This window comes from Astyanax mexicanus, chromosome 21 (genome assembly GCF_023375975.1).
Source record: "Astyanax mexicanus isolate ESR-SI-001 chromosome 21, AstMex3_surface, whole genome shotgun sequence".
Lineage (NCBI taxonomy): Eukaryota > Metazoa > Chordata > Actinopteri > Characiformes > Acestrorhamphidae > Astyanax > Astyanax mexicanus.
The window spans coordinates 22,283,363-22,301,311 of NC_064428.1; the positions used below are offsets into that span (position 1 = coordinate 22,283,363).

Below are 17,949 nucleotides of genomic sequence, written 5' to 3' on the forward strand. Positions count from 1 at the left end.
ACCGTGACGCGCGACATCACGTGACCCCTTCGACTGCGAACATAGAATAGAATATTTTTATGCTTTAAAATAATGTATATATTGGACATATATATACACACTATTATATGCGCATATAAATAAATTTTAGTTCAATATATAGAATATAAGTGTATATGTATATAATTACAGCATACATTTTAGCCATTAAAAAATGACATACCTAAAAAAAATAATTCACTTTTCAGGTTTCCGGACAGGGATTATAAAAGCCTAGTCGCAAACTGTGATTTTTATAGGGTGAATTATTGGTGATTGAGACATGAGGTCAATTAATACCTAAAAATTTATCTATACAACCATTATTATTTTGCAAAAAGTGGAAAATACAAATGTTTAAGCTTAAAATGATTAAAGTAAATTGTAGGTTATAATTTGTCTTAAATAGTCTTGAATTCATTTAGCTAAAATCCATAATTTGTTTTTAAAAGTCCTTATTTTGTCAAAAAAAGTCTTGAATTCACTAGGCTAAAAGTCCTTAATTAAAAAAAAAGTCTTGAATGATCTAAGATAAAAGTCCTTAATTTTTCAGAAAAAGTCTTCAATTTACTAAGCTAAAAGACGTTAATTTTCAAAATTAAAAAAAGACTTCAATTCACTTAGCTAAAAGGTAGGTCTTCATTTTTTTTAATAATCTTAAAATAATTAAGGGTAAAAATGCCTTAATTTATCTTAAAAATCTTACATTCATTTAGCTTAAAATGCCTTAATTGAAATGATATGCGATTTAGCTTACTTTGAAACGGCAAAATGAACTAAGCAGAACCACAGCCCGCTTATGATCTTCCCGTTATGTAGGAAAATTACTGCACACCGCTAGAGGGAGCCCGCTAGTCTAAAATGAATAGGGGATCATGGAGCAAAACGGCCAAAATACTAATTAAAAACAGTAGCTAATTGCGATTCGGGGATGTTTGAATATGAAGGAACATACACAGACATGCCAAGAGTCATGGGATAGTAAGCTTATAATGCAGTGATTCCTGAGGGATATTCCATTTCTCAGCGACAGGCATTGATCATTCCTGATTATAGACAGTATATAGCTGGACAGAGCATCGTCTCTTAAAAGTGAAGCCAGCACAGGTCGGGCGCCCCCTGCTGTTCGGCTGCAGAAAGCTGTGTAACCCCACCCATCCCCATAGGTTTCAATGGCAAAACAGACAACTTTCAATCACGTTTTTTTCTAATATACTGTAATTCTACCTCCATTATTTAAATGCAGCAGCTAGGCGTAGGAGCGGGTTTGATATTGGGGGGGGGGGGACACATTTGCTAATATGCACCAAAGCCCACATAGTTTCTTAGAACAACATTTAAGGAATTACTTTTAATCACAAATAATCCCTTTTTTCTGTACTCTGTTTATTATTAGTTACATCCAAGTAAAGGTGACTTTACAACCGCCATGTTACTCCAAATTACATTTAAACAAATATGCGTGAAATGTCTCAATTATATACATATATGACAAAAACTGATCAGTTATCATCTGCGCTTTTAATTGTTTCTACTGAAAGCACTTCTTATGATGGTGTCCTTTTTTGAAAAAAGAATGTAACTTTACGTTTCATAGAGATTTTTGACAGAAGTTAATATAAATATTAGACTAAAGAAAAAAACATTTGGATTCGCCTGGAATCCCTCTATTTACTCAGGATTTAGTCTTACTGTGAACTACAAATAAACAGAAGTCAGGTTAAAGCAGTGTTTCTCAACCCTGTTCCTACACATTCTACTGCATATCCCCACTGCCTACTCTGCTTTAAAGTCACTTAATCAAGTAAGTGGAGGTATGATGTGTCTAATACACTGCTGACATACATAATGATTTATGCTCAATAGGGGGCTAAGGGGTTTTAACAGGTAAACTCAGGAAAGGACTGTTTATTAGCTAATCAGTTGGTTCTGGTGGAAAACACACAATTTTAGGGCAGAGATCAGGGTTAATAAACTGCTTTAAACTACCAACATAAAGTATTGTACTAAATTCTGGCTATCCACTACATCTGGCTTCTAGCTAACTATTTTTTTAGTTTACTATAGCTTACAGTAAGTCCTGCAATCCTAAATGAATAAACACAATTTGAAAATGAAATAGTGATTAGCTGATCAGGCATATCAGGGCAAGCTGAACATAACATTTATGTTTTTTTTAAGCCTTGACTCCCTGTCTAGCTAATTCCAAAGTTAAGATAACTGACTAACACAGCTGCAGTTTATTAATCACACGGTGGGTTTAATCTGTGTGTTTTGATTTGGAGAGGAGTCTTTTTAACCAGCTATCAGAAATAATCTCAACACAGGTCACATGGTTAGCTCCGTTACCTCTTCGCCGTATATCCAGATTTACTTCAACATCAGCTGATGCTGGACACCGCTTCTAAATCTCACAGCGAGGGGGAGGGGCTTCTCCTCCACCAGCACGCTAACTCTTCTCGCAAGACCAGCGAGCTGATTGGCTGTTTATTCTGAAAGGCGGGACTTTCTCCCTGAAACGCACCGTGATTGGTTTCCCAGCGCTTAGCGGTCGGTCTCTTCATTAACAGTACGACTGAGCTGAGCGAAACTATTTCATTTTTGGGGGGGACATATCCACCTGTTTCTAATATTGGGTGGGACATGTCCCACCCATCCCCCCCGGTTCCTACGCCAATGGCTCTATTCAAAAAAGGTGTGGTTATGGTAAAAGGGCTGCTTATGGGCGGGACCAATAACAGACCGTCAGCTCCGCTCCGCCCCGCTCTGCAGTCTGTGACCGCGAGGCAGCCCTCAGGGGCGGGGTTATTTAAATTTTCATTGAATGAATGGGAACGGAGACACGGCGTCCATCTTTATATACAGTCTATGTTCCTGATCCGCAGGAGAACTTCATAGAAAATATTAGCCCCCACTGTTACCCTGATAACAAACATTTAATAAACCTTAATTTTTTTGATTGCATTACATAACTTAATGTTGATGATGGAAAAATACTTTTAAAAAATAGGCATTGTTTAATGCTGAAATTCTGACAATCAACGTTTATGTGCATGTATTATGTATGTACAATAATGTAAGCAACATTTATTAAATAAAACCAACAATATATATAAAGTTACCATTGTGTTGAGTTAATGTGCACACATAAATCAGCTTTCACGTCAAGAGATTGTTTCATTGCATTAGAGAAGGACAAATAAATGTTGATTTAGGATATTCATTCTTTGCCTATTTTTTCCATCAATTAATCTTAAATACTGCCACAGCCACACATTAGTTTTGTCTGCATATTTCCTGTATGTATATCTTCACAATCTTATAAAGTCTTTGGTGTCCCAAATGTTTTAAAAATGCCACAGAAAGAAAATAATTTATTTATTTTATTTATTCTGTGCACTGCTTTTTACGGTTTCCAGATTTAAAATGCAGAAAATAACGGAGGACCGCTAGAGGAAGCCCGCGAGTGAGTCTAAAATGAATGGGGTGAATAGAGCTAAATGGCTAAATGGTATTTCAGTAAAACATCAAATAAAACATACCTGTATATTTCTATTTTTCTTCAGTAAACGGGTTTTAGGCAGTAAATACGTTAGCATTACTGCTACTGTGTGCTGATTGGCAGGTTGAAGAGCTGACGCTGGAGATACAGACAGAACACTGAGATTAAAATACGTATAACTAAAGTTTAAAAGCGTAAAACATTATGTCTGTGATACTGAAACATTACATATTGTTCTGTGTTAAGAGAATTAGTAAGATTTTCAGTATAAAAATTACTAAACATTTATAAAACCCTGATTTTGCCCAGTTGCACCGTATGAGCCCATTTATTTTGGAGGCGAACGACCTCTAGTGGAGGAATAAACCCAGAGGATTTTTTTTAAAGAAGATCTTATATATATATATATATATATATATATATAAATGAAAAAAACATAGTTTGAGAATATGTAGGGACATACACAGACATACCAAAAGTTATGGAACAGCTGTATAAAAATTCCATCCACATTCAACACCAGTCAGAGGCCCTGTAGTCTGGTCAGTGCAGTGTTTTTTTGTTTTGTTTTTTAGCTTGGGGCCCGGGGTAGCAGATTTAGTCGCCTCTCTAATCACTGTCTGTGAAGAGTTTTCTCCAAGCACCTAAAACTACATGTGGTAGGTGAGTTGACTTTTCTTAACTGCTGAAAGAGAAGTGCACTTGTTTTTCTACCCTCAACATTCTAGAAGTGCATCTCAAAAAATTGAATATTACTGAAAAGTGACTTTATTTCAGTAATTCAGTCCAAAATGTGAAACTATATATTATATAGATGTTTTACACACAGAGTGATCTATTTTAAGCATTTATTTCTTTTATTGTTGATGATTATGGCTTACAGACAATGAAAACCCAAAAATCAGTGACATCAGTGAAAATCAGTAATATTAGAATTTTCTCCCAAAAATTTCTTAACATATCCTTTCTAATAGCATTGCAATCAGACAATTTTTTGATAAATCTTCATTAATACCTTGTACATAATGGATGAACAGAGGAATGTGTATATCGTCGCTGTCCTATGAAAAAAACAACAATTTTTTCCATTTTTGTCGATTTTTAGTTTACTACATAATTTGGACAAACTGTCCCTTACACTGTGCCAAAATTTCTTGATAAACGGACCAATAGAAACTCTTTAAAATTATCTGAAATAAAATCTTTTTACATTGACTTCCATTTAAAGTTTACACGTTTTTTCTCTCTCCTGTAAAGTTGCTGTTTTGGAGATAAGTGTTTTTCATTGGACAGCGACAATATATTCTATATTTTGTTTAGGTATGGTGTTTTTACATAATGTGTGAAAATGTGATGTTCCAGTAAACCTGATGTGATTTGATATAACCAGCTGATTAGTTTAATCATTTGTGTTGGGAGCACGTGTGTGTGTGTGTGTGTGTTCAACCATTCAAACATATTTTTCTTTGACACATTAGACAGACACAACATTGAGAAGGAAACTAAGAATTTATTTATCAAGTGCAACGCTTAAAAAATAAAAACACTCAATGTACTGTATATGAACAATGCTGCAATTTCATCAGCATAAAATTTCAACACACTAAAGTCAATGTTGTTAAAAATCCTGAAAATATTAATCCTCAAAGTAACCTGGACTACCACAATAATACAGTATGACTCCGATGTTTTGGCAGTTGACAAAATTCACAGAAGAAAAAAAAAAAAAAAAGCCCAAGCCTTTTCTGGCACTGGCTGCCATTCCAACCCCCAACCCTGAATTCCCTCTAGTCTGGAAAAAGGAGAGATGGTACACACACAGTCAGTCAAGCAGTCAGAGGCTGTTGATCTGTTTTTTCGCCAATCAAAGTTTGGTACAAATACATCGACATAAACTAGAGATTATTATGTTCGGGGTTTTATATCCCTTGATGTTTCAAAATAGAGGAAAAAAAAGGAAACCCTGTGTTTTTACAACAGGGTGGGAATTAATCGCCATAGAATATCTGGAGTTGGATGAGCGGTGAGTAATGCTGTAGACTGAACACCACAAAACTGCACAGCAACATCCACAGGCCCTTCAGCAGCAGGGGGCACTGCTGCTGCTCCCTTTGACAAATTCCGTTCTCTTATTTTTGTGCTCGACTGTCCGTCCTCTCAGGGCCAGGACACAGCGAGGGAAATCACACTAGCACAGAGCTGGTGCGCACAGTGGAGCACATGACCTAAGAAGAAATGTCAGCTCAAGGTAGAGATTTTATTTTCCATCACCATTTCTTCAGCATTTTCAGGAACAGTCTTTTTTAGTTGTTGTAGTCAAAACTGGAGGCCCAGCAGCTTTACCAGCTGAGCAGGTTGGTGCGGCCGAGAGTCATGAAGTACACCTGGCTGGAACCTCCTTGGCGTACAGAAGCAAAAAACACCTGAGGGATAAAATGAGAAAACAAGACCCTGAGTCGGGAAGTGGAAAATGCACTTTGAACTACAGTTAAAGGACATGCTTTACACATGCATTTCTGGACAAGCTGAGAGATACACAACCACAGTCACTAAATTGGAAATAAGCATGTAGATTGAAGCAGTAACATTACACAAATATGACTCAAAATGTTTTTTTTTAAATGGGTTTATCTTTCTTTTTGTTTTAATTTTTAATTTGTTTCATTTATTCATATTTGTTTTTATATTCAAATGTTCTATATTTTGATTCCTATGTTCTTAGTTCATTATTATTCATTTAATCATTCCTTATTATTCTTATCATTTAACTTTTCTTTTACTATTATCTTCTTTTTATTTTATATTTTATTAATTCAATTTATAGTCAATTTGTTTTTATGGTCTTTCAGAATTCTCAATTTCTTTCTTTTTACATATACATTTTATTCATCTATATTAAATGCTGATTTAAAATTAGTATCTCTTTTATTATTTTTTTTTTTTTACTATTTTGTACCTTATTGTTTCTAACTTTTTGTAAAATGCTTTCAATTCCTGTAAATGCTCAGCAACATTGTAAAGTTTTAAGACAATGCTTATCCGATTTATATTCTTCCTACAATCTCCTACTTCTCTTTAGAAAAAAAATCATGCTCTGTTTATTGACATGCTTCCCAAATTTTATTGAAGGTTTTAGTTTAGATATTTTAAGAAGTTTGTATATTTTGTGTCATGGTATATACTTCTTTCTCAACCTTAACCTTTCCGTCGTTGTAGCAAAAGTTGATGTTGGTCAGAGACTTTCTTAAATGTGGAGACAGGGCACTGTCTGCTGCATGAATGGGATTTCTTCTAAAGCTATTTAGTTCCACTTTTCAAGAAAGAAAATATAAAGAAAGAATCAGCTGGCTGCTTGTGCTGAGTTTGGAGGACAGTCAGCACACTGGTAGGGAAGAAATCCTTGCAATGGAGATCTGCGCAGGCGCAGCCGCCAAGACAAGCTGAAAATCAGGTTGCATGTGCATTTTGGAGCCAAACGTTACGAACTGTTCATGAGGGTTTTTGTCAGGTTTCATCAGTGGTGTATAAAATATGTTGTTGACCTTTGGTTTAGAGTATTTTAATCTCTACCAATTCAAACATATAAGAGGTTGGTCTTGCATGAGCGGATACAAGCGCATGGCTGCCTGGCCAAGATGACTGAAGTGGCTTGCTTATTAGGACTAGAACACTTCCAGAATTTCCAGAATTTTAAATTCCAATTTGGGTTTCAGTCCATTAATGTAGAGTTGTTTGCATCCTGTGGTAAGGCCTCTATATTTCTGGCTATGACTTTATACTATTTACGTTCTATTTTTCAACTTCTATATCTCCTGTATGGCTCATACCAAGACCTAGACGTACAGAGCGAGTAATTTGTTTAACAATCTAGACTATTTCAGCTTACTAGAAAAATGGGTGGGTTTAAAAGGTGCATAATAGTATGTGTTCAGTCTCACCTTGTCATTTCTCTCACAGAGGAATTTGAGTCTTTGTGCCCTCTTGTGCATGAAGACACCATCCAGATGACCCGTCTCCACAGAGCGGATCTCTATGGCCTTCTCTCCCCAGCCCATGATCTGATTAGACCTGATGTATGCTACAAAGAAGAATGAAAGAGATGATCAAAACAAATTAAGATGTATGTGTGTAGTTGCATGTAGAAGAGATATTGTATGAAACACGTAAAAAACAAAAATAACACAAAAGTCAGTATTCAGAAAGTCTATGAAGGAAGTACAATAACTTAAAAGAAAAGGACAGTGTTTCTTCAAGTGCATCAGAAAATCTAAAACATGTTGACATCCTGGCGTCCAGCTGGCAGGAATGAAGTTTTTAAATAATACAGGCATGCTTTCTTTGCGTTTTGGACCCGTGGTTCTCTCTTTCTTCGTAATTCCATTGGCTGTAGGTAACCGCTGCTCCTGACTCCCAGTCGCCGTCTGATTCAGATATCTAGCAGGCCAAATGTTTGCCAGGCAGCTGGGACTGAAAAACTGGGCTAAAATCGTATACTGTGAACCTGCCATAACTCTACTTCTATGGTTCTTTCTGCTGTCTGCGTGGGATAACTCATAAGTCCAACTTACCCACGGAGGTAGGCATCTCTCCCCATTGAAGCACCACGTCTTTGGTGATTCGGCCATATGTGTTCACATAGACACCTTCATCCTCATAGCACACCAGCAACTCGATGCCATCAGTGTTGGGAAGAATGATGATGGCATGTGACTGGATGCTAGTCTGAATCTAAGAAGGGAACAAAAGACAGAATAATGAACAAAACTCCATAGACAAAGCAAACCGCAATTACAGGAATGATAGTACCTTACATTTTTGATAAACTTCTCTATATAACATATTTTGGATTATAAGGCGCACTATGAAACGTCTATTTTCCCACCAGATTATAAAGCAATTTAATGCGACACAAGTAACTAGTAAGAGGAACAGGGGTTTCGCCAAGTTCCCTTCTAAATTGAGCAGGTCTCGACGCTGGGTGGCGAGACCTGTAAAGCTAAGCTAAGTAAACAAAACCATAAAAAAAAAATCTAAAGAGTCAGGACATAAATCTATACAGATTTCTTTACTGAAAACCTGGGTGAGTAAAGCGCTTCCATTTATTTACAGTAACCTTAGATTTCTAGTTTCCACTAAAGCTGGAACATTAGCATTAGTGGCCAACCACTAGCATTAAAGCTGGGGCACTAGCATTAACAGCTAACTGCTAATGCCACTCGATAGAGCTACACTAAGGAACCCTGAGTGTTCCGGTAAGCCAGCGCAATATTAGCTAGCAGTTATTTCCACACAGTTTTTGTTTTAACATGGTAAATGTGCAGGCTACAGTCTGATATACTCACTTCTGAACAGTAAAAGAGATTGCACTGTGGTTTGCGGCTAATGATATTGCTGCTCCAGCAGTGCTAGCCGGGGTTAGCAGCAGGCTACAGGCCGATAATACTCACCTCTGAACAGCAAAAGGGCTAGCGCTTAGTGCGGTTAGCAGCTGCTGCTAATTCTGCTGGAGAACTAAACGGAAACTACTGTATATCTTTGTACTTAAGCGGAGTGGCTTTGCTGCTTCTTACAACCTGACTGGTAAAAATCATACATAAGGGCACCAGATTATAAAGCGCACTTATTAATCATTAAAAAGCCAAAACCTGGGTTGCTTACATGTGTGGGCAAGTAGATGTCATAAACAGCCCCTGAATCCACATCCACGGCATGGAACCCAGAGCAGGAGCCATAGATCACCTTTAGTCTTTGACCCTCCTCTACTGTCAAGTCAACGAGCAAGGGCTTGTGAGCCAGGTCTCCAAATGACTGGAAGAGAACAAACAATTAATACATCAGATATTCATATGCAAATTGCATCCAATAATGAATGTAATTTATCACTCCAACTGACCTTGAATGCCATGAATTTGTGGTACGGTTTGGGTGCCCATGCATAGACCTCCACTGAGTTTTTCAAGGCGAGAACCAAGAACTTGATCCTTTCATATTTCACTAGTGAAAGACAGATGTTTAGAGTTAGCAACTTCAGTTAAGACCATTCTTCAGCACCCCCACCACCCATTGCGTAAAATCAATAACAAAAAGCATTTTTTAGAACCATTCAGGATTGTATTTTTAGTAGTAAATAATAAAACGATGATGTTTTATCAGATATTTAGGATACAGTTCATCAGCATTTGTTTTTAGCAGAGCTTTAGCCAGTATTTTATTACTGGAACTGAGCCGTACGTGTCGGATATTTGTGTGGTGTGGGTCTTTGTCTCCACCTGCTGCTTATTCCCCAACACACATTCCTCAGCTCTGAGGCTGCTAGGTTTGAAAACACAATAGAGGGGCTATGGAAGCTAGCAAGCAAACCTTAGCTGCTACACAGCTTAAAAAGGTTCTGATTTTGTCATAAAAGCTTGTTGACCAAAAACAGAGTAAATATTGGCAGTGAGTTTCACAAATTGAGAAGACTCTGAGCTCAGGAGGACTACAAGACGCCGAGCTGTTAGATAACTCTATAGTAGACTGTATAGTTAGACTCTATATTGACTCAATTTAGCTATGAATATGATTTTATGTTAAGCGATGTTAAACGTGTAACAGTAAATTCTACTCATGGCCATTCTGAGCAACTAGCACTAGCTATTTATTTCTAGTCCTTACTGGCTTCGCTTGACACCAGTGAGTTCAAGTTGTAACTGATCAGGCTGCAGATTTGTGTGTTATCTGCTAAACAAAGCAGTACATTACAGAGTCTGTAAAGCAGCAACTCCAACTCTAGGGTGTGTATGTTTGGAGCAGTGGGATTTCTTTTCGCTATAATGAACTTGGCTTAGGATGAAGCACCTAGCTGTGTATAAAGCTAGCTAGCTAATTTAGACCAAAGTGATTTAAAATCCACATGAGCTGGTTTATAACGATGCTTGCAATGGTAGAAGTCATTTAACTCGTCTTGCACTTATTTGTATAGATTCAGTGTCCTTAACCTGGCAACCAGAGTGAGGTGAGGTCTGTGGAGGGGTGAGCGGAGGAGACAACTCTCTCCTGTGTTTCAAGATTGAACTGCTGTAGCCATTTCACACTTTCACTCTCATTTCCTACCGATTACTCCTTTAAGGTCTCACTCCTTCCTGCATTACATCATCCATAATCTAAAAACAATACATACCGACTTTGTAGTGCACACAGCCCTCCAGCTCGCCCACTGTGGTCCAGCCCTGTTTCTTCTCCACCTCTGGGTCATTGTGCAGAATCTTGTTCCTCAGCCAGGACAGATAATAGACTCGCAGTTTGTTCTTCTTTCCTGTATATAGACAGCATTTAAAAGCCTGCTGGGTAAATTCATGGGTGTGGCGACTCTTGGAGAAAACTCCAAGACAAAGAAATCTAAAGAAATTAATTTGAGGCTAAATCCAAGCTGTATATTTTACCTGATATTGTGACGAGGACATTAAGGCCTTCCAGAACATCCATTTGTTGGAAGCGACGCCGGCTGATGAGCGGGTAGACCTTGCCCTGTCCACTGCGGTCAAGAAGCATAAGTCCACTTTCTGTCCCAACCAACAGATTCACCCCTAAAGACAGAAAATTGAGAGATTAACTAATACTATTGTGTTTACACATTCACAACCTGCTATATTAATAACACATTTCAAACCTTGGTGGATACAATGGTTGTATGATACAGGTTTGCACCCAGAAGGAATCAGCTTACAGAAATGAAACTTGGTGGGTAGTCATGCCCACATTACGCCCATATTGTGAAGAGCGGGACCCCACGGTGATATAATTATATTTCAATATCATTCAAAAGTATTTAATTAATTCAAATTCATTCAGCTGTTAGATATCTCCAGCAGTCTGTTAACGTAATCAGAAACAGCAGAAGCTACAGGTTTCCATAGCCTGGCAGTGCCAGTTCATGATCATGATCATGATCACGTAGCAACACACTACTTCTGTTTCCTTACATCAAACGTCATGGCGGAGAGTTGCATATATATATTAGTCTAAACATTTCGTAACTTATTGTTCCTGGTCATAAGCATCCTTCCTCCAAATAATTTCGGAAAAAACTAACATTTTTTGATACTATTCCTTTGAGGAGTGTATATTGCTATAGAAAAATTCTGGATCATTCACCAGAAGTCAATAATAGTGAATAAGAGTGAATAATCCAAATTAAAATGTTTACTAAAAAAAAAAAAAAAAAAAAAGGATTTCTTGCTTCTGATAGATTGATCATGACAAATGAGAATTGAATTTCACTGTTGCAATTATTAATATATAACTGCAAATCCTGTTATATAACTACAGCACAATGACATGCTAAAACTATTCTCATTAATTTCTAGTTGATACAGAATTACAGCTACACTGGACATACATTTTCCTCTTTTTGTCAGTCAAAAAAACATGAGTCTCTCAAATGTTGCACCCACACAGTTAATGTACAACATGCAGTAAGTTTAACTAGAGCTCAGTCTCGTCATCTAGGAATTTTCATCCTGCGTCTTTTCCACATGATAATGACAGCTGAGGAGAGCTACCCACCCCAGAGTGCGGCGCACAGGATCTCAGAATTGAACCTCTTCTTGTATTTGCGGATCTCGGGCGTGTCGCTCTGTGGGCGAGTGTTCACTGGGTTCACATTAACCACCGAGCCCTTTCTCGAAGCATCTGGCCTCAAGACCTCCTGAATCCGCCCGTCATTCCCAAAGGCTGCAGGAGAGACAGAGCACAGAATCATCATCATCATCATCATCATCACAATCTTCTGCCCTTAACCAAACTGCTTTAAGCATGGTTTGTACTGTAGGCTCTTTTTAATGTCACAATGAGACGCAAGAGTTGGATAATAAAAGTCAGCACAAATCCCAGTTTAAAAACTGTTTGGTCTAATATTTAAGACCCAGTATTAAATATATAACACAGATCTACAACTTTCAATGAAAATTATTATTCAAACTTAATGTTTTATTAAGAACATTAAGAACATTGTTTTATTCTGCACACAACTGGACAGATGTGCAGAGTGTAGGGTAGTGTAGGGTAGTATAGGGTAGTAGAGGCAAGTGGCAAAACGCACTGTATTTGCATTTTGACTTTTCCTCCTTGTTCTAGAGTTTTTTTTTTTTTTTAGAGTTCATTTTGTGTTATATTTCCCCAATTATGTGTGGTTGGCAATGGCCTCTTTACCTAAAATAAACGTCCCTGCCAGGAGAATAGCCTATTAGCTGTTTTGACGTTAAACCTCCATTACTAGTACTACTTTTGGGTTTAGTCTTCCAGTGAGCAATAAGAATTTTTAACAGTGTTCCAAGGTTGGTTTGGGTAAAAATGTATTTTATAGTAGACTGTATACAAAGTTGGCATCTGTCCTGGTGGTACAGTTTGCCATCCAATAAAACATGCTTCACTGAAAGGGGAGTTTCTTAACCCAAAAGAGCCCATGGTGATGTGATGTATGTGTCACAGTCCCTTTAAAAGACATGTAAATTTCCTCATCTGTCATTTTAACTCATTGAGTTCCTAAGTGACATCCTAAGAGTATCAAAGGACAGTTAGTGAGTTTGTGTTCAGTTATTTGACCTTATTTACAGAAAGTAGGAGTGCTGTGTTAGTGCTGGAGTGCTTCTACAGCTCTGTTCCAACCAATTAACCATTTAATCACTTGAAGGTTAATTAAACCCCCTGATTTTCGCTAACTCCACCCTCAGCTCAAATTTGAAAAAGGCTAAAAAATGAGTAGCTTGGGTGGGGCACTGGGTGATGTATCTGTTTAGAGGCGGGGCAGAAAGGAAAGAAATGATTGGCTGAGCTGCACTAGCAGCAGTGTGCCTCTGACAGTAGTGAGAGACAGATGGTTGGACACCAGCAGGGGGGTGGTATTATTGATTGATTTGCATACTGTGAGAGTCTGTGTACCAAAGTACACAGACACATCATTCTCACCTATAGCACAGCTGAACTTGAGAAGGCGCTGCAGAGACGGAAATGACCACAACAAAAGAGTTTTTTAAAGTTTAAGAAAATATTTATAATAATTTTTTAAACAGGACTGGTATGTTTCATTACTTAAAAATAACATTTCAGCTATTAACGGAAAAAATATGGTTTAGGGTTTTAGTGGCCCTTTAAATGAAAGGTTTTACATTCCATATAACTAATTATGACAATTTATAGAACAAAACCTTAAAATACAATGTTATTTATTTAACATCAGGATTAAACCTTAAAATAATTAGTCATTAATGAGCCGCTCACCGAATTGAACTGATTTAATTTTAAACTTTGCATCAACATCCAGAAATGGGTCTAGAAGCTTCTGGGTTAAATAGTGATCTTGATTGGCTACAGCTAACAGCTTCTCTCTGGTCACACAAGCTGTGAGACATAATAGTGGTTACATTCACAGTGATAATGAGAGCAGACCCTTACCCATGTTGTTGAGAGAAGTGCCACCGGAGGGAGAGATCTGTAGGAGGCGCGGGTCAATAAACGGAGTGAAGGATGAAGACGACTTGTGTTTCTGAAGAGTATTACTGGCAGACTGTGTCTGGAACGGACATGTCACCAATAAATGAAAGTCTATGGTGGCTAAAGCCTAGATCTATATATCTACACACTATACAAATTCATGTGCTAAAGATCCACATACTAATATGTATACAGTACATCATATAATACACAAATATGAATAATATTTTAAAAACTCATTAAACGCTGACTTTAAAAATTAATTAAGTCTAGTTCTACAACTGCCTTAATCTTAATGAAAATTTACAAGTTACAAGTGCAAGATTATAATAATAATTAATAAGCACACAACACAGTTAATAAAGCCATTAAACAACATTTTGCATGCAGTAACAAAAATGCTGAGTTAGAAATTATATAGTAAAGAGAGGAAACTGAAACGAATGAATGTTAAAATGGATAAAAGTAAGGAGATGAAAAAACGTGAAATGAATTAAATGAATGGGAAAGAGACACTGAATACTAAAATACTAATTAGTCAAGTTGCAAAAGCTTTAGTTTAATAATAATGCAAATACTGCAGTCAGTCAAAGGCCCCAATGTCTAATTTAGGCCTGGTTAATATCTGTGATTAATCGCTTGATGGGTTTTTATCAGGACAGCAAATATGCCCTCCAAACACTAACGTGTCCTAATATTTAAAATGGGAAATTAAAACTGAGGACCAGACCCCCGGGGGACTGCGCAGACATCGAAGCAAAACCCTCCATCAGCACTCCTTGTCAAACTGTCTACTAAAAAATGTTCCCAGTCCAAGGTCAGCACTTATCTGCTCCTAAAAGTTCCCAGACAGTCCTGCGACCCTTAGCTGAACCCATGCTGAGGTACATTTCCAGAATATATGATGACAGGGTGATTTTTTAACAGCTGATTTATGGCAAGTGATTAATTAAATAACTTATCAAGATAAACTTTTGGCTTTGGCTCTCTGTAATCAAAATAGTTTGAGGAAGTTGTTGAAAGGGATTATTTATTTGGAAGTTTAATGACTACTACAGTTCATAATAGCACTATAATAAAGGTTCCTCAACAGTTCTTGGCTCAGAAAAAACTGCTCTTCTAGGGAAAATCCTAAAGGATCTTTTTCACCTGCAGTCTTGCAATGTCTGTGGTTGGGCAAAAGCCACAGCTATATAGAGTACAAGATAGACTGCCCTGTTTTACTGACCAATACGCAAGTTGTCAACCGTGCAGCTTGATTTAGGCAGTGTCGGTGTGTCTTTGCTATCAAAACGACAGGAAAAGTATGCCTTGCGCTGCTTGAAATGCACAAAAGGCATGTAGCATATTTTTCGCATCATAGGGCGCACTATCAATAGTGTTTATTTCTGGTCTATTTTTATAAACAAGGCAAACCAGATAAGGCTAATTATTTTTAAAGTCAAACGAGAGCTGGATGTCAATTTAGACAGATTTCTCTCCTGAAAACTGTTTATGTGGGTGAGTAAAGCGCTTCTGTTTATCTACAGTAAGCTTAGATTTCCAGACACAGCTACACTGAGAAACCACGAGTGGCGAGTGTTCCGGTTTGCAGCAGGCTACAGGCCGTTTATACTCACCTCTGAACGGGGAAATAGTGGTTAGCGGCAAATGCTAATGCTACTCTAGCCCCTGTGCTAAAGAACTAAACTGATACTCCTGTATAATGCTGTACTTCAGCGGAGTGGCTTTACTGCTTCTTACAACCTGACTGGTAAAATTCATACATAAGACGCACCGGATTAAATGGTGCTTTGTCGATTTTTGGGAAAATTAAAGGATTTTAAGTGCACCTTATAGTGCGAAAAGTATGGTATTAGGGTACTGAAGTGTTCTCAGAAGAAGAGCAGTATTGAAAACAGTGGAGCAATCAAAGCCATACTGTTCCTAACTAATGGTATTCCCTTTACCCAATGCTTTTTGAGATGCCCTATATAGTGCGAAGGTGGGATTTTTAGAAGCCAGACAAAAAGAACAACATGTGCTCCTCTAAAGAGAGAGTAGAGAAAAAGATTTGCAAGCTGAAAGGAGCTAGGCTAGCAGTTAGCAGCTTGTTCATCACTCGGCGTCGGTGTGAAAAGGGGTGCTAATGCTAAACACAGTGAGTCGTCAGTAGTAGTAAGCCCATTAAAAGCCAGCCAGAAGAGTTCAAGACAGCAAGGCACCGCAGTGGGGTGGACTGACGTACCTCGCTGGCAAGCAGCTTGTCCAAGAGGTTTTGGGGGGACATGGAGGAGGGGCTAGCGTGGCTGGAGGCAGGGGAAGAGGTGACCGAGGGGGAGGGGGAATGATGGCTCTGTTGGATGAGATCGGGCAAGAGATGAATACGGCCTGCAATGCCATTTCGCTCCAGGTGGCCGAGGGCATGAGTGGGGCCCAGAACAGGGCCATGACCGGGACCAGGCCCGGGACCAGGCCCAGGACCCAATCGCTTTATCTCAGCTACACTCTGGAATCAAAAACAGGCACAGTTGAGTCTGTACTTAGCAGAAAAAGGGGAAGTAAGCAATGAGAGACTCTTTTTGCTGTCAAAGTCAGCAGACTTAGATTGAGTTACTACACTACTTTTTAGTGGTTGGTTGTTTAAATTTGCTCAAATTTCTCTTATTGTTGCACTACAAACTACTAGTGCTCTCAAATATGGCTTTGAGAGAGCCATCTTAACATAATATAAAACATAAAAAGAGAGAAACATAAGCTCAAATCATGATAAATAAAACATAAAATGCATACACAAGGAATGAATGAGTGAACAGATGATGAAACAGAACAAAACAAAATATCAAAAAAAAAAAAAAAAAAAAAGAGACAACAACAGATAGCATCCCCGTCCTACCTGTCGGACAATTAAAGTGCCATCTTTTGAAGGTGTGGTGGCCGGGTCGCTTTCAGCTTCATCGTGAACAATCATGGTCTTTACAGACTCAGTCTCTCCATTGCTCATTTTTGCGGAGCTGAAGGAAAGAGGAATCAAAGGGTTACTGCAAGAGAATTATACTGTTTTTATGTCAAGAAAAAAACCCTCCAAAATGGCAGCTGTAATGAAGAACCTTTCGAACTTTCAATAAAAATAAATAATATGAAAAATCCAAAACATTCAAAACATCCAAACAATTCAACTTTAAGAACTTTAACACAATGTACAGCGGTATGAAACTATTTGGGCACCCCTGATCATTTTTTATGATTTTTCTTTATAATCACTGGATGTTCAGATAAGCAATTTTAGTAAAATATATCATAATAGCAGATAGCAGTGATATTTGAAAAAAAATAAATGAAGTTTATAGGATTTACAGAAAGTGTGCAAAAATGATTTAAACTAAATTCGGCGGGTGCATAAATTTGGGCACCCTTGTTGTTTTATTGATTTGAATACCTTTAGCATTAATTATTGGAACACAAAAGCTCATTGACTCTTGACCTACATAAACAGGTGAATTCAATTATGAGAAAAGGGTTAAGGAGCCAATTGCAAGTATTGTTTCCTCCTTGCATCTTCTCTGAAGAGTTGCAGCAGTGGAAGTGGGAGCCACTAAACACAACTTTAAAATGATGTGAAAAATAATATCTATAATCTACTAAGGCATTCATGCAGAGAAACAAGTACAACGTTCTGGAATGATCATCTCAGACCCCAGACCTGAATATTATTGAAAATCTGTGGTGTGATTTAATGTGGGCTGTTCATGCTCAGAAACCATCAAGCCCGACTGAACTGAAGGTGTTTTATAAAGAAGAATGATCAAAAATACCTTCAACCAGAAGTCAGACTCTCATTTGAAGCTATAGGAAGAATTAAGAGGCTGTTTTTACTGCAAAAGGAAGATCTACTAAATACTGATGCAATTTTTCTGCTGGGTTGCCCAAATTTAGAGACCTGTGTAATTTTAACTATTTTGTTTTTACTAACAATAACA

The 17,949-nt window shown here is 37.7% G+C and overlaps 1 protein-coding gene across 5 annotated transcripts in view; it reads right to left on the minus strand.

Annotated features, from left to right (window-relative positions):
- Positions 1 to 5,010: 5,010 nt before the first annotated feature.
- LOC103041713 (mitogen-activated protein kinase kinase kinase kinase 4) overlaps positions 5,011 to 17,949 on the minus strand; it is a 96,794-nt gene continuing 83,855 nt past the window's right edge. For 3 of the 5 annotated variants that reach the window (XM_049469392.1, XM_022674793.2, XM_049469393.1), the window contains 11 exons: positions 16,866 to 16,983; positions 16,218 to 16,478; positions 13,952 to 14,069; positions 12,065 to 12,232; positions 10,942 to 11,085; positions 10,680 to 10,814; positions 9,414 to 9,514; positions 9,179 to 9,328; positions 8,089 to 8,248; positions 7,459 to 7,598; positions 5,011 to 5,943 (listed from right to left, as the gene is read on the minus strand). In XM_049469392.1, the coding sequence (XP_049325349.1) occupies positions 5,860 to 5,943; positions 7,459 to 7,598; positions 8,089 to 8,248; positions 9,179 to 9,328; positions 9,414 to 9,514; positions 10,680 to 10,814; positions 10,942 to 11,085; positions 12,065 to 12,232; positions 13,952 to 14,069; positions 16,218 to 16,478; positions 16,866 to 16,983 (1,579 nt within the window). In that variant the 3' untranslated portion in view covers positions 5,011 to 5,859. The remainder of the gene's footprint in view (positions 5,944 to 7,458; positions 7,599 to 8,088; positions 8,249 to 9,178; positions 9,329 to 9,413; positions 9,515 to 10,679; positions 10,815 to 10,941; positions 11,086 to 12,064; positions 12,233 to 13,951; positions 14,070 to 16,217; positions 16,479 to 16,865; positions 16,984 to 17,949) is intronic. The other 2 variants (XM_049469391.1, XM_022674797.2) reach the window with 2 other exon arrangements.